The 14,857-nt window shown below is 50.1% G+C and overlaps 1 protein-coding gene across 1 annotated transcript; it reads right to left on the reverse strand.

Annotated features, from left to right (window-relative positions):
• Positions 1 to 1,938: 1,938 nt before the first annotated feature.
• On the reverse strand, positions 1,939 to 4,341 carry LOC142467872 (protein BTG1-like). The gene is made up of 2 exons (XM_075573810.1): positions 3,716 to 4,341; positions 1,939 to 2,632 (listed from the first exon to the last, which is right to left on the reverse strand). The coding sequence occupies exons 1-2, from the start codon at positions 3,831 to 3,833 to the stop codon at positions 2,286 to 2,288; spliced, it is 465 nt and encodes a 154-aa protein (XP_075429925.1). The 5' UTR covers positions 3,834 to 4,341; the 3' UTR covers positions 1,939 to 2,285.
• Positions 4,342 to 14,857: the final 10,516 nt, after the last annotated feature.

Here is a 14,857-nt window from a genome sequence, read left to right on the forward strand (position 1 = left end):
GCAAAAGGGTCACACAGTTATAGATAAGTCCGAAGAAATGTCCCTCCTTGGCGCTGGTCCTCGTGGGTTAATGCTCAGTACAATATGTGAAGAAAAAGAAAAACAAGTGTATAGTATATACCGTAAATGGTGTTAATGCAATGTTAATTACATACACCAGTATTCCTGTGGGATGTTATATTGAGGCCCCAGAAACCCCCTCATGTAGTCAATATCACCAGATATCAGAATAACCTTTAAGCGGCTGTGTCTCCACATGATGGTATATTTAGAGAACCTTATAGTGAACATATGAACCTGAATATGAACAACCACAGAACTCACGTGATGGAATAGTAGAATATGAGGATGAAATTCCCTTGGAGGATGAAATACACTTAATTTAGGAGGAATTATCCTCATATAGAGGCATACCCCGGTTTAAGGACACTCACTTTAAGTACACTCGCGAGTAAGGACATATCGCCCAATAGGCAAACGGCAGCTCACGCATGCGCCTGTCAGCACGTCCTGAACAGCAATACCGGCTCCCTACCTGTATGGAAGCTGTGCGCAAGCGGCGAGACTATAGAGCCTGTTACAAATGCGTTATTTACATCAGTTATGCACGTATATGATGATTGCCGTACAGTACATGCATCAATAAGTGGGGAAAAGGGTAGTGCTTCACTTTAAGTACATTTTCACTTTACATACATGCTCCGGTCCCATTGCGTACGTTAATGCGGGGTATGCCTGTGTTACATACATGCTCCGGTCCCATTGCGTACGTTAATGCGGGGTATGCCTGTATATGGCAGTGTTTCCCAACTCCATTCCTCAGGGAACCCCAACAGGTCAGGTCTTAAAGGATATCCCTTCTCCAGGGGTTGGGGAGTCGCGTGTGGAGGTGAGACGGCGGTGCGGCTGCAGGTGAGGCAGGTCAGGACGGTATGGGTGCACGCCGTGTGGCTCTCACGCGGTGTGATGATGCTGTGAGGGCGTGCGTAGCCGTGTTGCTGACGTCACCCCACCCTGCAGGCCAACACAGCGTGTGCACAAACCCACACACAACCAAACTTTCAATTTTATTTATATATATATAGTTTTTTTTCATCCACATTTTGCACGGAGCATTAACCTGCGCAGACCAGAGTTCGAACATTTATAGAGGATTTGCACAATCCCAGGACTTCCTGGCTGCAGTCCTGGCAGGACTTCATCACAGAGGTGGACTTTTTTGAGCACTAGTAATATACTTGTTTGTGATAATTGTATTTGTGTGTATATATATATATATATATATCATTGGTCACTTTTGATTTTAACACTAATCAGTTGTACATGCGAGTGTGTGGGGTATAGCACTGGAGCTGTGTATTATCCGGACAGTTACAGATAAGGTTGAAAAAAGACATATGTCCATCAAGTTGAACCTATGCTAAATTTAGACGAGATACTTTATCCTATATCTATACTTACAGTATAGTGATCCAGAGGAAGGCAAACAAAAAAACCCTAATGATCTCATAAGGGGAAAATAAATTCCTTCCTGGCTCCAAATAATGGCAATCAGATTACTCCCTGGATCAACATCCTTCCCATGTATACTTATTTGGTATATCCCTGTATACCTTTCCTATCTAAAAAGATGTCCAACCTTTTATTTGACAATATCGATTGTATCTGCCATCAGTCTCCATGGGTAATGAATCCCACACTGTAACTGCCCTTACTGTAAAGGACCCTTTCCTTTGTTGCTGGTGAAATCTCCTTTCCTCCAACCTTAAGGGATGCCCCGAGTCCTTTGTACTGCCCTTGGCGTGAATAGTTATTGTGTGAATAGTTATTTTGAAAGCTCCTTGTATTGTCCCCGAATATATTTGTATATAGTGATCATATCCCCTCTTAGACGCCTCTTTTCTTCATAGGAATCCCACCCAAAAAAACAAAGTAAAATATTGTGGTGTTTTTTTATTACAAAGAGTCAACGATTCTTCCAAAATATAAAATCTTCTCTTGACTCGACAATTCATTTACAACGTACAATTCCAGGGAGGAAAAAGAAAGACCGACTGATAACACAAGAAAACGAGACATTGGCCCCTCCGAAATGCTGTTCTACGCTCTCCTTGTACTACAAGAAAAGGAGATTACTGGCAGTACTACAATTTTAATGGCTATGGGGCAACGATGAAACATTTAATTACATTATCTAACTTCGTTATGAAAGTGGGTGGGGGGGGGGGGATACATACATAATTGTACAAGAACAATGAATGAAATTATTCTCTTTTGTGTCTGTTTTAACTAGAAACGGTCATCATGCTGTAGTTTTTGGATGGACTGGCCCTGCCCATTCGAAGTGCGTCTTTGCAGCTGGCGTGGGGGGCTTCCAAGGCCTTGCCCACGGCCGGGGACCCCTCGTACAGGACGCAGATGGAGCCGTCCTCGCCGATGCGGTAGCAGACCTCGAAAGGGTCCACCCAAAGCGTGAGCTCGCTGGGGAGAAGCTGGAACAGTCTCTGGTGGCACAGGCCTATGTCTCCGGCCGCCCTTCCTATCAAAGGATCCATTTTGTGGTTGATCCGCAGGCAGCGGTAGCCGGACCCTCTGCAGGGGATCTGGGGGAACCAGTGGTGTTTATAATGATCTGGAGGAAACAAAGAGATGGGGAGGGGAAGAGGGAGGAGAGAGAGAGAGCGGGGAGGGAGGAGAGCGTAAGAAAGAAGGGAAAAAAAAGAGGGAGGGGAAAAAAAAAAGGGGGAGGGAGAAAAAAAAACCCATTAAGAATGATTCATTTCAACAACTCAACCCTCCATCCCTGAACACACAAACCCTTTCATAGGACAGAAAAAAACATCGCTGCCATTACTGCTGGGCTCTACCACACAGACGTGTTCAATAACAATCTTTTGTGCCTGGAGGAGCCCAAGTTGTCCCAGAAGCTTGCACTCTTTTACACCATTAGCCAGCCATTAAAATAAACTCTTCTACGCGCTTCCGGGCAGCTTTTACCTTCTGTTACTTTTATGTCTGAAGCCCTTATTCCTATTAGGTGACGTGTGTTACTGCAGAGTATATGGACGGCGCTATACAAGTAACGATATACATTTACCTTGTAGTTATGCCTGCTCTACGGGCCAGTACCGTCCTGTAACTGGGTCGTTATTTTTGCACAATAAAAAGGTATTTCTTTTTATACAGCAGTGTGGGTAGAGTCCTATAAAAGAACATACTCACTATGAGTGTGTTCTAACCAACACACCGCAGAAGTTTGATGAGCCATTGAGGGGGCGGATTTATTTTAATAAGGTTTGTGTGTGGACAAAACCACCCAGTAAAATGTCATATTCGGACAGCAATCTCACATCGGTGACCCTCTTACCAAATGTGCCACTAAAGTCCTGTAATGGCCCAATGTCAGGGCCCATTGATACACATCACAGCCTTAAAATAAACCATCTGTTCCCCGAAAACACGAAACAAAGACTCAATGGGCCAACACAGAACCATACAACAGAGACATGAACGGGCATGTGGCCCACTGTATCAGACAACATCCCAAACTACACAACCAAAACCTTTGTATGGCAATCCCCCCCTCTGCAAGGCCTTCATCTAATGCCTGGACCCCATCACTTCCATTGGAGGCGTCCTGCATGCATCTACTACCCCTTCAGCACACAAAGCTGTGGTGGGGGAGACCAGTGTGTATTAAGAGCCCCTCTCTCACCTTTCATGGACTCCTGCAGGGACTGGGTGAACTCCTGCAGCTCCCCCTCTTCTATCAGCCCACTGGTTTTCAGCAGCCTGGAGATAAAAGCTGCCGCCGTGGATATCTCCGTCTTCATGATGTCGTTTCAACCGGATCTCCTCTTCCTCTGATACAGATAGGGACTGGGGATAGATTCTCTTTATAACCCACAGGTAGAAAACAAAATCCCTTTCTCCCCCCTTCCTCATAGGCATCAACCAGCAGGGGATCCGATCTGCCTCCTGTGTTTAATCTGTCTGGGTGTATTGAAGGATCTGAATGTGGTCTCCTCCAGATCCCCTATTGATAAGAACCCAGCTTGTGTTTCCTTGAGCTGGGAAAGAGAGGCACCCACCGCTCTGCTTGCCAGACAGGGTAGGTGGCCCTGCTGCTCCTGTTGATGGTGAGGGGAGTGGAACAAAGTAAATAAGATGGGTTTTTTTTCCTCTTCCAGGTGTCTCCTCCCCTTGCACACCATGTAATCCCCGCCCACTGCTTGTCAGGAGCACAGGGGCTGCACTGGGGCCTGGTGCCGAGGCTGTGACCGGAGATTCCCCCCCCCCTCTGTCTCCTGCCACCTCCAGCAGCCGACTGACAGGGGGGAGGAGGAGGGAGGAGTTACAATGTTCCCAGCGAGGTAAACAACAAGGGAGGGGCCAATGGGAAGCCGTCCCCGCCCGTGACGTCACAATGGGAGAGCCAAAGCTGCACGTCCGCCACAGGTTGCTACAATGTATCCATAACGCAATCGGAACGCTCTGACACGTCACGGGCAGGAGGCTCTGCCTAGCAACAGAGGCCCGGCCGCTTCCTCATTAACCCGCAGGCTGCCGGAGGAGCCGAGTTTGCTGGCAGCCTAGGGGGTTCATCAGGACAGATTATATGTACACATTATTTGGGGAAGGGGACCTTGTAAACCCCTAGGCTGCCGGAGAGGCCAGCAACCTTGATAGCCAACACGACGCGGGCAGCGAAAGGGTTATCGCCAAAATGGACATGTCTGATTTGCAAACTCCCTCTTTGTACGCCAGTAGATTGCAAGCTCTGTGGGACAGGGACTCGCTATGGGCGGCGCTGCGTATACGGTCAGCGCTACACAAGAAAACTAATAAAATGCGGAGGAGTTTGCAGTATTACAGCGTAAAAAAAAAGATGTATAAATACAGTGGGCCATATATATCCAATGTCACAAAAGCACATTAAGGCAGGGGGTGGCCAACTGCTCCTCAAGGGCCAGGTTTTCAGGATATCCCTGCTTCAGCACCGGTTGCTAAATTAGTGGCTCAGTCAATGAATGCAGAACCTGTGCTGAAGCACTGATATCCTGAAAACCTGACCCTTGAGGACTGGAGTTGGCCGCGACAGCTGGAAGTAGCGCTGTATTATGAAATGCCACAAATCGGTGCGTATAAAAATCGGAGCAGTCAAAATCTGGCAAATTCAGCCGAATTTGCTATTCCTGGACTCTGCATTAAACGTAAGAAAAAAGGATTTGCTCCTTGCTAGGAAGAAAATAGTGTTATTTTTATAAAGTATCCGCCAGTAAAATGAACAAGACGCAAAGAAATATTACAAAATATACAACACATTTTGCTTCCTTTTCAGGCTCCAACCAAGTAATACAGTAACGACCAAGCCCTGCGCTACGTTAATTAGAAATGTACACATTCAAGTCTTTGCCAAAACAGAAATGTACGGGAGGATTTCCTTATAAAATGCGATGATGCTGCAGGAAACATGAAGGAAAAAGAACAGTTAGAACAAGCGAGGGGCCCTGTATAAGGGATGGCGCGTATTCTCCCCTGTTCCTTTAAGAGAAGTTCAAAGTTACATTGTAATTAGCAGACAAAACACAGAGCCAGGAAGTGCCCAAATTCTGCATCTGCGACTCCCTCCCCGGGGGACCGGGCCGTACCCCGACTCCCTCCCCGGGGGACCGGCCGTACCCCGACTCCCTCCCCGGGGGACCGGCCGTACCCCGACTCCCTCCCCGGGGGACTGGGCCGTACCCCGACTCCTTCCCCAGGGGGACCGGGCCGTACCCCGACTCCCTCTCCCCGGGGGACCGGGCCGTACCCCGACTCCCTCCCCAGGGGGACCGGGCCGTACCCCGACTCCCTCTCCCCGGGGGACCGGGCCGTACCCAACTCCCTCCCCAGGGGACCGGGCCGTACCCCGACTCCCTCCCCAGGGGACTGGGCCGTACCCCGACTCCCTCCCCAGGGGACCGGGCCGTACCCCGACTCCCTCTCCGGGGGACCGGGCCGTACCCCGACTCCCTCCCCGGGGGACCGGGCCGTACCCCGACTCCCTCCCCGGGGGACTGGACCGTACCCCGACTCCTTCCCCGGGGGACCGGGCCGTACCCCGACTCCCTCCCCAGGGGGACCGGGCCGTACCCCGACTCCCTCTCCCCGGGGGACCGGGCCGTACCCCTACTCCCTCTCCCCGGGGGACCGGCCGTACCCCGACTCCCTCCCCGGGGGACTGGGCCGTACCCCGACTCCTTCCCCAGGGGGACCGGGCCGTACCCCGACTCCCTCTCCTCGGGGGACCGGGCCGTACCCCGACTCCCTCCCCAGGGGGACCGGGCCGTACCCCGACTCCCTCTCCCCGGGGGACCGGGCCATACCCCGACTCCCTCCCCCCGGGGGACCGGGCCGTACCCCGACTCCCTCCCCAGGGGACCGGGCCGTACCCCGACTCCCTCCCCGGGGGACCGGGCCATACCCCGACTCCCTCCCCGGGGGACCGGGCCCTACCCCGACTCTCTCCCCGGGTGACCGGGCCGTACCCCGATTCCCTCCCCGGGGGAACGGGCCGTACCCCGACTCCCTCCCAGGGGGACCGGGCCGTACCCCGACTCCCTCCCAGGGGGACCGGGCCGTACCCCGACTCCCTCCCCGGGGGACCGGGCCGTACCCCGACTCCCTCTCCCCGGGGTACCGGGCCGTACCCCGACTCCCTCCCCGGGGGACCGGGCCATACCGCATCTCCCTCTCTCCGGGGGACCGGGCTGTACCCCGACTCCCTCTCTTCGGGGGACCGGGCTGTACCCCGACTCCCTCCCCGGGGGACCGGGCCATACCGCGACTCCCTCTCTTCGGGGGACCGGGCTGTACCCCGACTCCCTCCCCGGGGGACCGGGCCGTACCCCGACTCCCTCCCCGGGGGACCGGGCCGTACCCCGACTCCCTCCCCGGGGGACCGGGCTGTACCCCGACTCCCTCCCCGGGGGACCGGGCCGTACCCCGACTCCCTCCCCGGGGGACCGGGCCATACCCCGACTCCCTCTCTCCGGGGGACCGGGCCATACCCCGACTCCCTCTCTCCGGGGGACCGGGCCATACCCCGACTCCCTCTCTCCGGGGGACCGGGCCATACCCCGACTCCCTCTCTCCGGGGGACCGGGCCATACCCCGACTCCCTCTCTCCGGGGGCCATACCCGCCCCTGCTACTCAGTGTAATGTCAGAGGAGGCAGTCACATTATTATCGTTACTTTGTAAAGCGCCACCATATTGTGCAGCGCGGTACAGCGTGAGGTCAGTTACATAGAGGGAATGACCTGCAGGGACAGATACGCACAGGTGCAGGAGGTAATGAGGGCCCTGGTCCTGAGAGCTTGCACTCTAGAGCTCAAGCTCCCCCAACGTGTCAGGTTTTCAGGATATCCCTGCTTCAGCACAGGTGACTCAATCAGAGGCTCAAGACTGAGCCCCCTGTGCTGGAGCAGGGATATCATGAAAACCTGACCTGTTGGGGGGGGGAGGGCACTTTACAAGCAGTCACTTTACCTTTTGTTTCAACATTACCCGTTATTCCCTCTAGACCAGGGGTGTGCAAACTTTCACCCTGCCTGCTCTCCTCACAAATTCGCACCCCCTCCTTTCTTGTCTTCGACGTCGCGTGACCCCACAGCGTAATTTGATGCCGTGTTGCCATGGTGACGCGTCGCCGAAGAGAAGGTAGGAGACAGTGCGGAGGCCTCACGTGATCCTCCAGCATACAAATTACAATGCTGTGGGGAAGAGCGCAGGGCCTCTGCAACCGCCGCGCCCCCCTGAAAAATCTTGGGCCCCCCACTTTGCTCCAGAGCAGAGGGGGCTCAACTTCAGTGACTCAACGTTTTCTCAGACCTGATAAAGAGCGCGGAGAGGGGAAAACGTTCCCGCACTGCAGGTATCTTACAATGCTTTGCACTCAAGAGCTGACACTTCAATCTTCAGGAGCCGCAGTAAGACCAAGACCAACCTCTTTTGAAATCCTAGTTGGCAGAATCTGCCTCCCCTTCTCTAAGCCCGTCCTGATTGCTGGCATCTACCGCCCCCCTTAAGGCCCTCTACAATCCCTGACTGATATCACCCAGTTTCTTGGCTCCATTTCCTCTCAGAATGAGAAGAGTCAGCTGCTAGTTCTTGGGGATTTCAACTTCAATTGGCTTGACCCTAAAAACCACAAAATCCACACACAAATCAAGTCGCTTAACCTATCGCAACTCATTTCCCAACCCACACGGACAAACCTGAAATCGCACAACCATTCCCTGCTTGACTGGATTCTCTCCTCAAATCCCAGCAGAATCCAATCCTCTAGCATCCTTCCGGACATTTTCAGTGACCATGCAATAATGTACTGTGTAAGGAAAATTAAACCGCCCCAATCAAGCCCTAAAGTTCTCCTCACTAGAACATTTAGAAACTTTAACCCACAACAATTTCTGGCTGACCTTACCAACTGCCCTTGGCACAGAATCGATTTAATTCCTGACCTTGATTCTGCGCTCGACTATTTCCAATCCGAGTTCTTAAAACTCTGTGATACCCATGCTCCACTACGCAGAATAAGGGTACGGGGTGCCCACCTTCCATGGGTTACACGACCTTATAACACTCTACCAGTTCAGGGATGCCTTGTGGAAAAGCCACAAAGTATCTGGCACTACCAAGGATCTCAATCACTACAGATGCCTGCGGAACGTGTGCACAAGGCAAACAAGGCACGCAAAAGCACAATATTACTCTGACAATCTCCTCCAGAACACATCAAACCCAGCTAACTTCTGGAAGGTTATCAACAACATATGCCAGCCTTCTAACCACCAACAGCCAAGTAATATCACTAAGGGCGATATTACTCTGACAAACCCCACCGACATTGCAAATGCATTCAATGATTACTTTGTGGGGTGTGCTACTAACTTATTAGCAAAACGCAACCCAAACCACAAACCTGAATCTCATCCTGGGAGTACCCCTATAGCCCCACCCCCTCCCAACATTGCCCACAATTTTCAATTTGGCCCAGTATCCGAAGAGATTACACAAGCGCTTCTCAAATTAAAACTAAGCAGCCAATGTGGACCTGACTTACTACAATCTAGGTTCCTAAGACTTGGTGCCCCAGCAATTGCCAAACCAATTGCTTCCATAGTCAACTCTATCCTGTCTGCTGGCCATATCCCTAAGACCTGGAAAGCTGCCAGAGTTGTCCCAATCTTCAAAAGTGGGGACAAAAACACTGTCTCAAACTACAGACCAATCTCCCTTCTCCCAATCCTATCCAAAGTCATGGAAAAATGTGTCCACTCCCAATTAAGCGATTACTATAACAAGACAAATTTTCCTAGCCAATTCCAATCTGGCTTTCGCCCCAAACACTCTACGTAACTACCCTGCTAAAAGTTTGCAATGAAATCCAGTGTGGAATGGAACGGGGTCAACTCACTGGTGCAGTATTCCTAGATTTTGCAAAGGCTTTTGATACTGTTGATCATGCTATCTTGCTCAACAAACTCCAGAGCTCTGGAATAGGGAAGCATGCTTTAAACTGGTTTCAGTCCTACCTATCAGGTAGATCCCAACATGTGTCAATCTCTGGCGCTAACTCTAACCCCCTGGCTATCACCTGTGGCGTTCCGCAAGGCTCTGTTCTGGGGCCCCTACTCTTCTCAGTGTTCATCAATGATCTTCCTACATCTTGTCAGGAAGCCTCAATACACATGTATGCAGATGACACAATCCTATATGCACACAGCCATAGCCTCTCTGACCTTCAACACATACTTCAGTCTGACTTTTTCAGACTCGAAAACTGGATTTCCCAAAACAAACTGTTTTTAAACACTGACAAGACTGTAACAATGGTGTTTGGGACCAAGACTAAATTTTTAAAGCTTCCAGCGACTGAGCTCCAGATTACAACCAACACTAACACCATCCTAACTCCTGTTACTAGTTTTAAATACCTGGGCATATGGTTTGACTCCCACTTAACATTCGGGATGCACATTAATACCCTGACAACCAAGACCTATGCCAAACTAGGGGTACTCTACAGGAACAAATCCTCCCTAAGTCTCCTGGTCAGAAAACGTATCGCACAGCAGATGTTAATGCCAATTATTGACTATGGAGACATAGTATATGGCTCGGCACCTCAAACCCACCTTAGCAAACTTGACACCCTCTACAACTCAATTTGTTGTTTTGTTCTCCAATGCAACTATAACACACATCACTGCGAAATGCTCAAAGAACTAGATTGGTCATCACTCGAGTCTAGGCGCAAAGTTCACCTTTCCTGTCTTGCCTTCAAATTCTTTATGGGCAAGCTACCCAGCTACCTGAACAAGCTCCTCACCCCTACCACATGCAGCACCTATCTATTACCTGAGATCAGACTCCAAAAGACTGTTCATGGTCCCAAGGCTCAACAAAGTAACCGGACGCTCCTCCTTCTCTTACCGTGCACCCCAAAACTGGAACAACCTACCGGAGACTCTTACATCCACCACAAGTTTAAGTTCTTTCAAATCTAAGGCTGTCACACATGTTAATCTGGTCTGTAATTGTTTCATGCGCCCATAATACAAATTATCTTTAACTGTGCATGCAATGTCTTGTATATAATGTATACCTTGCTCATTATGTAACTGTATTTGTAAACATGTATTATTTGTCTTAACTCTGTGCCCAGGACATACTTGAAAACGAGAGGTAACTCTCAATGTATTACTTCCTGGTAAAATATTTTATAAATAAATAAATAAAGTGGCAGAACAGCCCACGTGTTTTCCATTCACTCAAACGTGACAATAGGTTTCTTTTCAGTCGCATATTCTATTAACCCCTTCTCAGCTGGAATGGCTGGCAGCTTTCTCTGCTACACCCCCTCCCCCCCACCCCCCAGAAACTCAGGGATGTTATCAATGTCACGCCATACTAATGAAGCCTCGCTTCCAAAGCAGAAACACCTACTGTATACAGCATGTATTTTATACATAGATCGCAATAGGGTAACACTGTGTGCTCAGAGCTACATGTTCAGTGTGGGAGGATACACAGGTAAGCGATAAACATGCATTAAAAATAAATTAAAAAGTGTGTACATTCAGTGCCTAACAAAATGCACACTATTTACAATCTTATAGAGATCAGGAACGCCCAAAAGTACAAAAAGATTTACTTGGAAAAAGAAAAAAAACTCCTCTGAAAATCCCCCTCGCAGTTTGCACTTCTAACATGCAGCTTTGTACACACGTCAAAGTTTCGCACACCTGTTTCCTTGTACCGACACCACAATAACTTCACTTCCGAATCCGTACGGCGCACAAACTGTGCCCTTGTGTTCAAGTGGAAACTGCAGCAGCTCGAAAATAAAAAAGGTTCTTTTCATTCAGCTGGTCTCGGGAGGATGCAGCAAAATTACACTTCTCACTGGCTGGGCTTCCTCCCAACCCAGAGGGTCTCTCACTTCTCACTGGCTGGGCTTCCTCCCAACCCAGAGGGTCTCTCACTTCTCACTGGCTGGGCTTCCTCCCAACCCAGAGGGTCTCTCACTTCTCACTGGCTGGGCTTCCTCCCAACCCAGAGGGTCTCTCACTTCTCACTGGCTGGGCTTCCTCCCAACCCAGAGGGTCTCTCACTTCTCACTGGCTGGGCTTCCTCCCAACCCAGAGGGTCTCTCACTTCTCACTGGCTGGGCTTCCTCCCAACCCAGAGGGTCTCTCACTTCTCACTGGCTGGGCTTCCTCCCAACCCAGAGGGTCTCTCACTTCTCACTGGCTGGGCTTCCTCCCAACCCAGAGGGTCTCTCACTTCTCACTGGCTGGGCTTCCTCCCAACCCAGAGGGTCTCTAAGCGGCTTCCTTTCTAAAAGGTGCCTCTTATTTTCAAGGTTTCTTCCCCATACGGGACAGTAGGGTGCCTGCTTTCTTCACTTGGTCAAACCCTAAATAAAGCAGCTCAGCCCTTCTCAAGAAGTACCTTAGACAAGGGGTGCGCAAACTGGGGGGCGTGGGATTTTTCTGGGGGGGCGCCGTGGTTGCAGAGGCCCCGCGCTCTTCCCCGAGACATTTAAATGAAATGCCGGGGGACCGTGCGAAGCCTCTGCAACTTCAACTTTCCGGGATTCAGCCGGCTTCTGGTCACGTCGCCATGACAACACGGCGTCAAATGACGCCATGGGGTCATGTCACGTGACTCAGTCATGGTAACGCGTGGCAAATTACGCTGCGGGGTCATGTGACCCTCGGCGTCATTTGACGCCAGATCTCTGGAGACGGGGGGGGGGGGGGGGCGCACAAGCACTGGGGCCGGCACACAGGGGTGGGGTAGCAAAAAAAAAACAAAACTTTGCGCACCCCTGGGTTTAGACTTCAACGTAAAGAAATCGGAAAAGATTGGGATCAGAGTGCTTCTCTGATGAGGCCCGTTGTGCCCTGCCGGAGTCTCCGTGTGGACACTACTGCAGGCGTTGGGCCCTTTTAGGGGGAAGAAATTTTGCTTCTGACAATATTTTCATGCTACACTAATACAATGTAAAAGGGTATCTTAGAATAGCTATATCGCCCTCAGGACATAGGATTACCTGTCCATAATTGCCCTAAGGTTTTAAGGTTATCCCTGCTTCAGCACAGGTGGCTCAATCAGTGGCTCAATCAACGACTGCACCACCTGTGCTGAAGCAGGGAAAACCTGGCCTGTTGGTGGCCCTTGAGGACTGTAGTTGGCCACTCCTGCACTAGATTGTAAGCTCTCAGGAACAGAGTCCCCATTACATAGTGTAGCGGTTTGCATTTGTTCTCATGTGGTATGTAATGGTTACACAGAAGACGAGGCTGAAAAAAAAAAAAAAGATACATCCATCGAGTTCAACATACAACAGATACTTTATCCTATATTCGTACTTACAGTATATTGACCCAGAGGAAGCAAACACAAACCCCTGTGTCATATCATCTAATGATATCTCATAAGGGGAAAAATAAATTCATTCCTGACTCCAAATCAGATTACTCCCTGGATCAACATCCTTCCCATGTTTACTTATTTGGTATATCCCTGTATACCGTTCCTTTCTAAAAAAGATGTCCAACCTTGTTTTGAACATATCTATTGTATCTGCCATCACAGTCTCCATGGGTAATGAATCCCACACTGTAACTGCCCTTATTGTAAAGAACCCTTTCCTTTGTTGCTGGTGAAATCTCCTTTCCTCCAACCTCAAAGGATGACCCAGTGTCCTTTGTACTGCCCGTGTGTAATTTATGTCGTCCTGTTCCCCTCCCATTGTACTGCTCTGCAGAATATGGTGGCGCTTTATAAATAGGGTTAAGCACAAAGGAATCAGGATATATGCAACATGGGATGCCCCAACTAAATGAGGACAAAAGCAAATACAAGAGGGGAAAGATATGGGTGCTGCAGGCAAAAAGACCTAGTCAGGGTAACAGCATATAGAACACGAGGGTAGCCGAGCACACCAAACACAAGATGCAATAGAATTAGTGCAAAAAGATCATTTTAATGACTGAACACAGTCATAGAACATCCAACGTTTCGGTGACTAGCACCTTCATCAGGCTCTGCAGAATATGGTGCCGCTTTATAAATAAAACTGAATGATGATGCACAATATTCCTGCACTGAAGATTTGCATCACATGTAACATGTTACCTGGAGCCTGCAACACAGAGCAAAGCGCTTCTGGCAGCGACACGGCAGGACACCCTGAATGTTCCTTTAACATGGAGCCAAATACATTTTCTGTGGGAGTTACATTTATTCCGTCAATTATGCTTTTGTCAACTATCCCTAAAAACAGTGTTATTCAACAGGGGTTCCGGGAGCCCTAAGGCTGAGGCTATACTAGGCGCGCAATGCAGTGCGTCACGTGCGCCTGCCACAGAGGCGATTTGTGGCCTAGAAGGAGACGCGACGGTGAGGTGTGGCCATGACGGGGAGGTGTGGCCGTGACGGGGAGGCGTGGGCGTGACGGCACGTAGCTGGTTCGCCCTCATTGAACGAACCGCTTAAACGACCCAGCTGTTACGTGACAAAATAAAATTATTTTTTCTGCTCGGCAATCGCGCCAAGTATGGACGCGGCCTTACGTACCTCGGGCGTCCCTTTAGGGTTCCGCAATTCTCAGGTCATTTGAAAATTGTACCAAATACAGAACAATTTACAATGCATCTGATCTCAGACGCGCTATTAGAGAGGGTTGGGGTTCCTTACAATGCATCTGATCTCAGACGCGCTATTAGAGAGGGTTGGGGTTCCTTACAATGCATCTGATCTCAGACACGCTATTAGAAAGGGTTGGGGTTCCTTACAATGTATCTGATCTCAGACGCGCTATTAGAGAGGGTTGGGGTTCCTTACAATGTATCTGATCTCAGACGCGCTATTAGAGAGGGTTGGGGTTCCTTACAATGCATCTGATCTCAGACGCGCTATTTGGAGAGGGTTGGGGATCCTTACAATGCATCTGATCTCAGGCGCGCTATTAGAGAGGGTTGGGGTTCCTTACAATGCATCTGATCTCAGACGTGCTTATTAGAGAGGGTTGGGGTTCCTTTAAATGCATCTGATCTCAGACGTGCTTATTAGAGAGGGTTGGGGTTCCTTAAAATGCATCTGATCTCAGATGCGCTATTAGAGAGGGTTGGGGTTCCTTACAATGCATCTGATCTCAGACGCGCTATTAGAGAGAGATGGGGTTCCTTACAATGCATCTGATCTCAGACGCGCTATTAGAGAGGGTTGGGGTCCCTTACAATGCATCTGATCTCAGACGCGCTATTAGAGAGGGTTGGGGTTCCTTACAATGCATCTGA

The sequence above is a fragment of the Ascaphus truei genome, chromosome 17 (genome assembly GCF_040206685.1).
Source record: "Ascaphus truei isolate aAscTru1 chromosome 17, aAscTru1.hap1, whole genome shotgun sequence".
NCBI classification, from domain to species: Eukaryota; Metazoa; Chordata; class Amphibia; order Anura; family Ascaphidae; genus Ascaphus; species Ascaphus truei.